The sequence below is a fragment of the Nerophis ophidion genome, linkage group LG06 (genome assembly GCF_033978795.1).
Source record: "Nerophis ophidion isolate RoL-2023_Sa linkage group LG06, RoL_Noph_v1.0, whole genome shotgun sequence".
Lineage (NCBI taxonomy): Eukaryota > Metazoa > Chordata > Actinopteri > Syngnathiformes > Syngnathidae > Nerophis > Nerophis ophidion.
Genome location: NC_084616.1, coordinates 27,581,211 through 27,593,831, shown reverse-complemented (window position 1 = coordinate 27,593,831; position 12,621 = coordinate 27,581,211). Strand labels below are relative to the sequence as shown.

The window sequence follows — 12,621 nt, the reverse complement described above, 5'->3', positions numbered from 1 at the left end:
TACCCCGAAAGGGACAAGCAGTAGAAAATGGATGGATGAATAGATGTTGACTAAACAGTCTCAGTAATCGAATTAAATTATTTTGTTTAGAAGCATTTAAGTCTCACCTTAAAATTCATCTGTATACTCTAGCCTTTAAATAGACCTCCTTTTTAGACCAGTTGATATGCCGCTTCTTTTCTTTTTTCTCCTATGTCCACCCTCCCTTGTGGATGAGGTCCGGTCCGATGACCATGGATGAAGTACTGGCTGTCCAGAGTTGAGACCCAGGATGGACAGCTCGCCTGTGTATCGGTTGGGGACATCTCTACGCTGCTGATCCGCCTCCGCTTGGGATGGTTTCCTGTGGACGGGACTCTCGCTGCTGTCTTGGATCCGCTTTGAACTGAACTCTCGCGGCTGTGTTGGAGCCACTATGGATTGAACTTTCACAGTATCATGTTAGACCCGCTCGACATCCATTGCTTTCTGTCCCCTAGAGGGGGGGGGGGGGTTGCCCACATTTGAGGTCCTCTCCAATGTTTCTCATACTCAGTATTATCACTGGCGTCCCACTGCATGTGAATTCTCCCTGCCCACTGGGTGTGAGTTTTCCTTGCCCTTTTGTGGGTTCTTCCGAGGATGTCGTAGTGGTTGTGCAGCCCTTTGAGACACTTGTGATTTAGGGCTATATAAATAAACATTGATTGATTGATTGATTTTGTTAAAATTTTTCGAAATGATAACAATTCTAAACTTTTGTAGTAATCTTGCAAGTGAATGTGAACTCTCTGTCCGTCCCCACTTTTTTAGACTTTCTGTTGTCCATCCATCCATCCATCCATCCATCCATCCATCCATTTTCTACTGCTTGTCCCTTTCGGATGCAGGGGGTGCTGGAACCTATCTCAGCTGCATTCGGGCTTTCTGTTGTGAAATAATTTATTTCACATTTATGAGATCACACAGCCCATGGGTCCAGTTTTGTTTCGTTTTGTATTGCGTAGTTATATTTATATGGTAAATAATATGCTAAGACTGTAAATTGTTTGCTTGTTTGCTTGTTGGTGATTTTTATTTGTTTCTGTATTGTGTAGTTATAATTATATGCTTTTACTTGAAGACTAGTGGGTTGTTGTGGCAACCAGCTAATGGGGATCCTTAATAAAAATCAAAATCAAATGTGAGACTCTTGAGGCATTGTATCGTAGTATCTGGGGATTAGTACAAGGGGTGTCCCGATACAAATTTCACTTTCAATACGATACAGATATTGGAGCCGATATTGATAAGAAACAATATCAGCACGAATGATACATACTTTTATTATTTTGTGGTTTGGAATGTTAGGCAGGGTTTGTTTAAGCGAAATGAGTCAAACAGAGAACAATGGTTTGCATGAAAAACACTAACACATTTTTATCAACCATCCTGAATGGACTTATGTTGTCTTTAAGTTGAAGTGGAATGGTATTGTTTTTTTTGCTAACCCTAGTGGTCCCAATAATTTGTTAAGTTAAGCTCCTGATTTAGTGAGTTGAATGATGCTGACTCATTTGTTGCCGGATACTTTCTAGTACGCTTCTGCCTTTGAGAGCTTATTATATGTAAGTAATATGCAACTATAATTTACTTGTTTATATTAACAAATGTGGTATTTAAGACAATATTGTTAAATTAAGTTCACTTGATACATACACTATTTTGCCAAAAGTATTTGGCCACCTGCCTTGACTCACATATGAACTTGAAGTGCCATCCTATTCTCAACCCACAGGGTTCAATATGATGTCGGTCCACCTTTTGCAGCTATTACAGCTTCAACTCTTCTGGGAAGGCTGTCTGCAAGGTTGCGCAGTTTCACTCTAGAAGCAGAGTTTGGAGCGGGCCCCTCCCTCTTCCAGCATAACTGTGCACCAGCGCACAAAGCAAGGTCCATAAAGACATGGATGACCGAGTCTGGTGTGGATGAACTTGACTGGCCTGCTCAGAGTCCTGACCTGACACCGATAGAATACCTTTTGGGATAAATTAGAACGGGGACTGAGAGCCAGGCCTTCTCAACCAGTGTGTGACCTCACTAATGCGATTTTGGAAGAATTTAAAAAAAAACAAAAAAAACACTCTGCAACCTTGTGGACAATCTTCCCAGAAGAGTTGAAGCTGTAATAGCTGCAAAAGGTGGACCGACATCATATTGAACCCTATGGGTTAGGAATGGGATGGCACTTCAAGTTCATACGTGAGTCAAGGCAGGTGGCCAAATACTTTTGGCAATTCAGTGTATGTCTAGCATGTGCGCTATTGCGTGCTAATCTGTTGCGTAGCTGCTAGCTCCTGGTGGCTGTGAAGCTCACTGCCTGTATCTGAGCGCTTATATCTGAGATATTAGATGCATGCCAAATAATCCGTCTTTTTTGTCCCGTATCAATATTGTTTTGGGACACCCCTTTTTGCCACTATACATATTGCAATACATTTCCCAGCGTTATGATAGTACATTTTCTTTCAGCTCAATGACAGAATGAATTAGCATTGACATTTCGGAACTCTTGTCCAACTTGATCACTGCAGACCCTCTAGACTGGAGCTGCATGCACGTTTACAAGTGGCTGCTGTGGACTGAGCACCTGTACAAACTGCCACAGATCAGCCTGCTCTTCAATGAGCTGAACGGGAGGGAGCTATGCTCTCTGACAGACACCGACTTCAGACAACGCTCCTCACAGTATGGAGACATGCTCTATGCTCATCTTGACATCTGGAGATCAGGTAAGACGTGAGCGCTAGATAACGAACCACAGACACGGTGCAAAGAAAGATGTTTGCCCTAATTCAAGGAATCTTTTTTTTTGGTGTGTTTTTTTAGCTGCAGCAATGAAGGAGCAGTGTCCACCAGAAGCAAAGTTTGGTAAATGCAATGCACTTTTAACAAAGGGGATTCCCTAAAAAGACAAACCCAAGAATGTGGCTCTTAAAGGTCCATCTGTTTTTGTTTTAATAGCAAATGACAACTCGTGGTGCAACTACTCGAGTCAGCCCATCCACTTGTGGCAGTTCCTCCGAGACCTGCTCCTCAAGCCACATAACTACAGCCGCTGTATCCGCTGGCTCAACAAAGAGAAAGGTAGGGAAAATACTGTATTACAAATAACCTGCTCCAGGGTCTGAAACACATCATTGGAATCATCTTACTTGCCGAGTCATTAATAATTAAGTTTAATTGGTGTTTTGTTTTTCATAAAGTAATTTATAGCTCAAATCCCAGTATTCTGAAACCAAATAATTTGCAATAGTATAACTGTTTTTCAATATACTTTTTTATACTGATATTTTAAACCCTTTCATGATTCCATTAGTTTAGTGGGCACTTTTTACTCCTCTTGCTGTGAGGTGGGTTTCCTGCAGAAGTCCTGGTTTTCAGCACTTTATTTCCTGGGTTTTGAAGTACTACTGAAAGACATGAATCAAATAAATAGCTGCATTAAGTTTGTTTTTAATAAACAGGAGTACCTCAACTTACAAGCTTAATTGGGTCTGACACTTGCATCTCAAGTCAGCCCAACCAAAACAAACAGCTCAACATACTTAAAAAAAAAAAAAAAAACATTTTAGATAACAAATATTGTATTAAAAAAACATACAATAGCAAGGTTGTGGTTATGGTCTTAGTTTATTTCGAACATGCATTCAATTACAATATGATCCAAAACATTTTTAAAGTTACTCATTGCAGCATGTTCAAAAAGGAGTAGGAAGCAGAGCTTAGTTAGACCTACCCCTTTTTGTTCCATAGCAATGTCTAACATTTGTTTGTGCTCTATCTGTAACACAACAGTGACAAAATAAATGAATGATTAAGCAAATGAATGTCAAATACATAAACAAACAATAAATACAATACTCATAGATAAATAGTTAAGGAAGTGATGATTCACATTAAAGGCAATGAATAATATTATGTATTTAATTTTTCAATACAGTTGAAAAATTAAATATCATATCAAGATTATTCTTCCTCGTACATTTTGGTGTTTTTGCACCAGCTGCTAGACTAGATCTGACCACTCTCTAAGTCCATGAGCATGATCTGAAGAAGCCTACTCGGATGAGAAGTGAAACGTCTTCTAAGACAAACTTAACAGTCCATTTGCTATCGATTGAATGCCCTGAGATTACAATGACCCGGATGAATCACAACATTCATAGACAAACTGAGGTAGAAACTATTCAATGGGTTTGGGTTACTCCCTGCCTTCGAGGAATTACTGTGTATTTATTGAAAAATAAAAGCTGTGCAATGTGTAAACAATTTCAACAAACCAAAAATACAAACGTAAAAAACTGACAGTATTGGAGTACAAACCCCATTTCCATATGAGTTGGGAAATTGTGTTAGATGTAAATATAAACGGAATACAATGATTTGCAAATCCTTTTCAACATATATTCATTTGAATGCACTACAAAGACAAGATATTTTATGTTCAAACTCATAAACTTTATTTTTTTTTGCAAATAATAATTAACTTAGAATTTCATGGCTACAACACGTGCCAAAGTAGTTGGGAATAGGTATGTTCACCACTGTGTTACATCACCTTTTCTTTTAACAACACTCAATAAACATTTGGGAACTGAGGAAACTAATTGTTGAAGCTTTGAAAGTGGAATTATTTCCCATTCTTGTTTTATGTACAACTTCAGTCGTTCAACAGTCCGGGGTCTCCGCTGTTGTATTTTATGCTTCATAATGCGCCACACATTTTCGATGGGAGACAGGTCTGGACTGCAGCCGGGCCAGGAAAGTATCCGCACTGTTTTACTATGAAACCACGCTGTTGTAACACGTGGCTTGGCATTGTCTTGCTGAAATAAGCAGGGGCGTCCATGAAAACGTTGCTTGGATGACAGCATATGTTGCTCCAAAACCTGTATGGACCATTCAGCATTATTGGTGACTTCACAGATGTGTAAGTTACCCATGCTTTGGGCACTAATACACACCCGTACTATCACAAATGCTGGATTTTGAACTTTGCGCCTATTACAATCCGGATGGGTATTTTCCTCTTTGTTCCAGAGGACACCACGTCCACAGTTTCCAAATATAATTTGAAACGTGGACTCGTCAGGCCACAGAACACTTTTCCACTTTGCATCGGTCCATCTTAGATGAGCTTGGGCCCAACGAAGCCAGCGACGTTCCTTGGTGTTGTTGATAAATGGGTTTTGCTTTGCATAGCAGAGTTTTAACTTGCACTTACAGATGTAGCATCCAACTGTAGTTACTGACAGTGGTTTTATGAAGTGTTCCTGACCCCGTGTGGTGATATCCTTTACGCACTGATGTCTGTTTTTGATGCAGTACCGCCTGAGGGATTAACGGTCCGTAATATCATCGCTTACGTGCAATGATTTCTCCAGATTCTCTGAACCTTTTTATGATTTTACGGAGTGTAAATGGTAAAATCCCTAAATTCCTTGCAATAGCTCGTTGAGAAATGTTTTTTTAAAACTGTTCGACAATTTGCTTACAAATTGGTGACCCTCACCCCATCCTTGTTTGTGAATTACTTAGCATTTCATGGAAGCTGCTTTTATACCCAAACATGGCACCCACCTGTTCTCAATTAGCCTGCACACCTGTGGGATGTTCCAAATAAGTCTTTGATGAGCATTCCTCAACTTTATCAGTATTTATTGCCACCTTTCCCAACTTCTTTGTCACGTGTCGCTAGCATCAAATTCTAACGTTAATGATTATTTGCAACAAAAAAAAAATGTTTATCAGTTTGAACATCAAATATGTTGTCTTGGTAGCATATTCAACTGAATATGGGTTGAAAATGATTTGCAAATCATTCTATTCCGTTTATATTTACAGCTAACACAATTTCCAAACTCATATGGAAACGGGGTTTGTAAATCTCACACTGTTTACTTTCTGTACAATTGCACACAAGGCAATAATTTTCACAAAATTATATCAGTGTCCCATGCAGCATTTTAGGTGGGGTTACCAATTGTTTGTTTTACTCTTGTTTGTTTTATGTTGGATCAAGGGGGAAGAGCCGCAGCCCCCCACTACCTACCTCTTGCTTAGTATACTTGCTAGCGCTTGCTTGGTATATCAGCTTGCCCCAGTATAAACTATTTGCTTGCCTAATAGAATTACTATTGCAACATCCAGTGGACACATTTAGAACAGCAGTTTCTTTAATTTAAACATGCAGCTCAATTTTACACTTACCAAATTAATTTTGTGGGCCGGATGTTTGACATACCTGACAGAGGATATGGTTCAATCCTTTTGCTATTGACCACGGACAACATTTTAAACATGTTTATCCAGGGAATGGGCAAAGACAAAATATATGTATTAAATTAGTTGGAGTCTGTTGACACCGATCACGTAACACAGATATGCCATCATATATCTTCGGTAATCAGATAACATGTATATAATAATGTATAATATGTACAATGTATTAGCTTGCATTGGGCTGTGTCTGGCACAAATGGAAGACTTATGAACTCTACTTAATATCTCTGTCCAGCTATCCTCAGCCAGACTAACACCTAAATCCCCCTCCCGAAGTTACTTTATTAAAGTCAGAGACTCAGGGCGCAAAAGACAAATATGTTTAAAGATGCGTGTAATTTAACCTTTCAAAGTCGGCAGTGGTTGTCAAAAATACATCTAAACTGTGTCAGTCAGTAAGTCCGGGAATTAAGGGAAAGTATTGCGAAAAAAACTGCCAATCTGTAGATACCTAAAGAAATTTTGCTTGGGGAGTGAAAAGAGGCTAAAGTGTTGTCAATGAACAAATCTTTTTTTTTTTTTTTCTTTTTTTTTTTTTTTGTCCTGTCCAGCTTCTCAGGCAAATCATATAGTTGATGTAAATGCCCATATCGGCTGTTCAGATTTACTTTACAAAAGAGAAGTGTAAGATACTTCTCTTGTTGCCTTATTTGAATGTGACTTTATTAAATGTATTTATATCATCATTTGGTGCAGCCGGGCCGGAGCAGGAGGTGATAGAAAGAGAAAAAAAGGAAGACAGAGGGGGAAATTGTGGGGATAAGAGGGGGATTAGACAGAGAGACAAAAACAACAACAGCAAATACAACAATAACAACAACAACAATAGAACAACACCAGCACATACATATGATCATAAAAGTGATAGCAAATAAGCAGTTAGTGAAATAAATAATATAGTAATGACAATGAGCATTTTTACACTAAAACTGGAGCAATACAAATACCAATAGAAAAAGCGCTATTGATCATGAACAAAACCAATATATTACATTACATCTATTATCAACAATAAAGTTGTTCAAATGCAACGATACGTATACATAATGATAGCTAGAAAGATAAAAAAAATAAAATAAATAAATAAATATAAAATAAAAAATAAAAAAAATAAAATAAAAAAGAAGAAGGAATACCGAAAGATGAAAGGGAAGAGAGAGAGGCAACCTATATTAATCTTGTAGATTGTTATAGTAACAATGGTTTAAGCTCTGTCAATATGCCTTGTGTTACCCAGTTTACCCTAGGGCAACAGCATTGATATATGTTTGATGAAACATAATTATGTGCATGAGTGTATGTATGTATATGTACTTGTATATGTACACTATATGTATGTTTGTTTGTACAGTGAATGTATATGTACAGTATATGTATGTTCGTACCGTGAATGTCCGCGTGGATGGACGGACTTGGAGTATGTAGATATGTAATGTATTTGTGTATGTATGTATGTGGGAGCGTAGGTACCAATGTATGGATGTTTGTATGTATGAGTAACGGTGTGTGTTGTGTTAGTATATGTGTCCTTGTATGTACAATATATTTGACCCCTAGTGTGCGTGGGAGCCAGAGTGCGTAACCAGCCGCCCAGAGAGCCCAACCCAAACAGCAGGTGTGGCGCCCAGGGAACCAGGGACCACCCGCCCTACGTAGCCAGGCCGGCCGGCGGCGGGAACCCCAGAGCCTGGCCCACCGCGCCACCCGGAAGAGCCGGCAGCAGGCCGCAGACAGACGCACCCGGCAGAGGACAGGGCACGAGAGAAGCAGCGGACGGCCAGACCCCAAGCCAGCGAGAGAGAACCCCCCACACGGGCAGAAAGACGGGACGCCCCGCCCGGGGGAACCCAGAAACTCCCCGCAGCTGGACGGGAAGACCGCCCCCGCCCCATCAGCACCCGGGCCCCCCCGACCCCGCCCCCACCCCCGGGGAGCACGGCGCGGCCCACACCAGGCCACCCCACCCGAGCCGGCCGCCACAGGACCACGGGGACCACCCACCCCACCCGCAGGGACCCCAACGATGGAGATGGAACAACCAGCAACCGCCCTGTCGAAGTTCCCCCCCCTGAGGGAAGGGAGAAAAGGAAAAAAAAAAAAAAAATTTAAAAACAAACAAAAAAAAATAAATAAATAAATAAATACATTAAATTATATATATACACATATATACATACATATACATACACACATATATATATATATACACATACATATCTATACACATACATAAATACACATACATACCTATATATACACACACATACATACACATACATACACACACACATACATATATATACACACACACATATACAAATTTTTATACATACATGCACACATACAGATATATACATACACATACATACATATATATAGCCATATAAATATACATACATGCACACATACACACATACATACATACATATACATACATACCTCCGCATACATATATACACACACAAAAAAAAAATAATAATAAATAAATAAATAAGCTCACAGACAGGCTGACACACAGCCTCACTACCCCAGCAGCTGGCCGACTCGCAGCAATTCGGAATACCCTGCAGCACCAAGCTACCACAATGGATGAGGGGACTAGACCCAGCCGGCCCCAACCAAGAAGGACACCTGGAAGGGATGGACGGCGGGACCCAGGGGCCCCAGACATGCAGCCCGGATGCAGTAGCCTGAGGCGCCGACCCCGATTGACCAGCATGCACAGAGCGTATCCCCAGAAATATACATACACATATATAAATATACATACATACACACACACATACATATACAACTATATACATCTGCATATATACATACACACACGCGTGTGTATGTATATATTCATACATACACATACCGGCATACATATTATATAGCCATATATATATATATACATATACATATACACATACATATATACACATACATATACACATGCATACACACATATACATATATACACATACACACATACACTTACACATACATACACACAGATACACACATATACATACACCTATATATGCACAAACATACACACATACATAAAAATTAACATACATAAATATATACATACATATACACGCATACACATACATACATACATATGTATACATACCCACACATGCACATACGCACATACATATACACATCTATGAACACACATACTTGTAACCATACATGCACACCAATATACGTACATACACATATTTGCATCCATCCATACACACATACACACGCACAAATATCTATACGACAACAAATCCATACACATGTCGGAGGGACAGCAATGAAGTCCAGGCATCCACTGTCCACTGAGAACTAGCCGAACCCCCAAGCCCCACAGGTCTGGCCCCGTACCCACGCCACCCAGGGACAACCCCCCACAAGCCCGGCCCAGACAACGGTGCGAAACCGGGCGCGCAAGGGCGGCGCGGCAGGGCGCAAGGGCACCCCAGGCCCACACCCGACAATCCAATCAACACGACAATAAACAAGTATGAAGCCAGCTGGTCAGTCAGCCCCGACAACCACCACGAGTGCCCGCTACCACCAGTCACAACATCAGCCAACCCCCTGCACCGGACCCAGCAGCCTCGGGCGCCCACACCACAAACAAACGGCATAAGAAACAGCAGCTGCAATATCCCCAGACAGCCAGCACCACCCCATCAAATCAAAGTGATCGGGGGACCGGCAACCACACGCCAACAGGATCATAGAGACCAGCCCGCGCCAGCCCGCCAGTCAGGCCAAACGCCAACACGCAAACAAGAGACATCAACACCCCCCCCACCAATAGACCCCACCGCCCCAACTCAAACCCGCACAAACACACCACCGGCCAAACAACCGAGATACAGCATCCAGACCAGACAAAGGGGCCGCGCCGCCACCGCATCAAGACACCAACACAGACTCCACAGCGCAAGGACGGGCCACACGGGCACGGACCCCACTCAACAGGAAGCGAGACCCGCACGACGCCCCACACAAATAATATATTGTACTATTATTTTTTCTTTCAAATAAAATAAATACAGAACAAATACATATACATATATATACATATATATACATATATATATATATATATATATATACATACACATATATATACACATACATATACACACATACATACATAATAATAATAATAATAATAACACCTTCAGCGAGGTCTTGCCCGGGAGTGGCAGGCCACCAGACCGCAGTCCCCGCAACCCGCGCTGGCTGAGGAGGCAATGAGGGGTGCGCCGTACTCCCAAACCCCAACCCACTCTTCCATGTGTACAGGGCCCCCATAGTGTCTACTGTGCAGTTAAAATTAGGAGGCCAGCCGTTACAGCCGACCTCCAGTCCCTGTTGGTGTGTGTACAGTAGCGTGAGTGAAATGTGTATGCTTTTGAAACTAATAATGCGATTAAAATTGGGGGACATCAAGGTCATGGTGGGTCCCAACCAAGCCGAGCCCCCCAAATCCTAAGTGTCTAAATTGCAGCTAAGATTGATGGACGAGCAGGGGACAAGACTGGAGGACTGGAGTCCCATAGCAGGTCAATCCCCCAAAGTCTTATATATGTGTGAGTGTGTGTGGTATAAGTAGGAGGAGTAGAGGGCCCGAACATACCCCCCCCCCCCCCCCCCCAGTCCAACAAGGAACTACGGCCAGGAGGCCACCGCCCTCCCCCACGGCCCGTGACCTATACCAGACCTCTTTAAGAAGACGCCATGAGAGTCCACCCCCTGCCAAACAAAGCCAGCACCCGCCTACCCCAACCCAGCCCTGCAGAGCCCATACCGGCAACCGAACGCAGAAAAACCGCACAGCCCCATGCCCAATGCAAACACTACATCCCGGCCATCCACACAGCAACGTGCCCATACGAGTCCCGGCCAGGGGACGGAGCCCCCCTAAAGTGTTGTCAATGAACAAATCTTTAATGTTGTTGATCCCCAGACTTGACCACCTTAAAAAGGCACTATCGATAAGAGAGGGAGGGAAAGCATAATTAGCAGTAATTGGTGTGAGACTAGAAATAGTCTGTAAACCAAAATATTGCTTAAACTGAACCCTAATTGTGAATTAAGCTTTTACAATTTTATTTTTTGTGAAAGAGAAATTAGATGAATATTTTGGAGAGTGAACGTGAACCCTAAGTGAAGTGAATTATATAGCGCTTTTTCTCTAGTGACTCAAAGCACTTTACATAGTGAAACCCAATATCTAAGTTACATTTAAACCAGTGTGGGTGGCACTGGAAGCAGGTGAGTAAAGTGTCTTGCCCAAGGACACAACGGCAGTAGCCAGGATGGCGGAAGCGGGGATCGAACCTGCAACCCTCAATTTGCTGGCATGGCCACTCTACCAACCGAGCTATACCGCCCCAAGAGAGATACTGGTTTAGTTAGTTGCCTCTATAACCCACCTCAGCTGGGAGGATCAAATGCTTTATGTTGCAGCCAATACTTAAGAATTCTAATGTTGGTGGCCGCGTAATAAAATCTAAAGTCTGGAAGTGCTAATCCTTCCGATGACTTAGGCCTAAATTCTGTTTACTTAAACTTTGAGTATTCTTTTTTCAAACGAAGCCGAAAATCAAACTCTCTAATTTATGAAAGAAGGATTGAGGGGAAAAAAATTGTATGCGTTGGCCCATTAGCATTTTACCAGTATTAGGAAAATTAATGGAAACAATTATATTTAAGCAAATTCAAAAGTATTTCTCTATAAATAAACATTCATTCAGACTTTCAACATGCATATAAAACTGGCTATTCAACATGCACAGCTCTCACACAATTAACAGATGACTGGCTAAAACAAATTGACAGTAAATTATTAGTTGGCACAGTGCTACTAGATTTTAGTGCAGCTTTTGATATTATTGATCACAAACTACTACTTATAAAACTGTCTGCTTATGGTTTTAAACTGTCAGCGATTAACTGGATGAAAAGCTACCTAGTCAACAGACAGCAATGTGTCATGTTCAATGGAACCCTTTCAAATATTAAATCATTATATTGTGGTATTCCACAGGGAAGTTGCCCGGGACCTTTATTATACTCAATATTTGTAAATGATATGTCATGTATTTTAAAGAATAGTTGGTGTGCAATTTACGCAGATGACACAACAATATATGCACATGCAGATAATTGCACCGACCTGAGCACTATACTACAAGATGAGGTCATGCAGATTTCAAAATGGGTTACAGAAAATAAGATGAAACTTAATATTTCCAAAACAAAATGTCTTGTTATTTGCTCAAAACATGCTCATAGAAAGGAACGCATATTAAATGTTT

At 41.3% G+C, this 12,621-nt stretch overlaps 1 protein-coding gene across 1 annotated transcript in view; it reads left to right on the top strand.

Annotated features, from left to right (window-relative positions):
• The window catches only part of LOC133553911 (SAM pointed domain-containing Ets transcription factor-like), a 37,500-nt gene that overhangs the window by 9,224 nt on the left and 15,655 nt on the right, over positions 1-12,621 (top strand). The window contains exons 3-5 of the mRNA XM_061902243.1: positions 2,554-2,751; positions 2,849-2,890; positions 2,984-3,106. Of these exons, the coding sequence (XP_061758227.1) occupies positions 2,554-2,751; positions 2,849-2,890; positions 2,984-3,106 (363 nt within the window). The remainder of the gene's footprint in view (positions 1-2,553; positions 2,752-2,848; positions 2,891-2,983; positions 3,107-12,621) is intronic.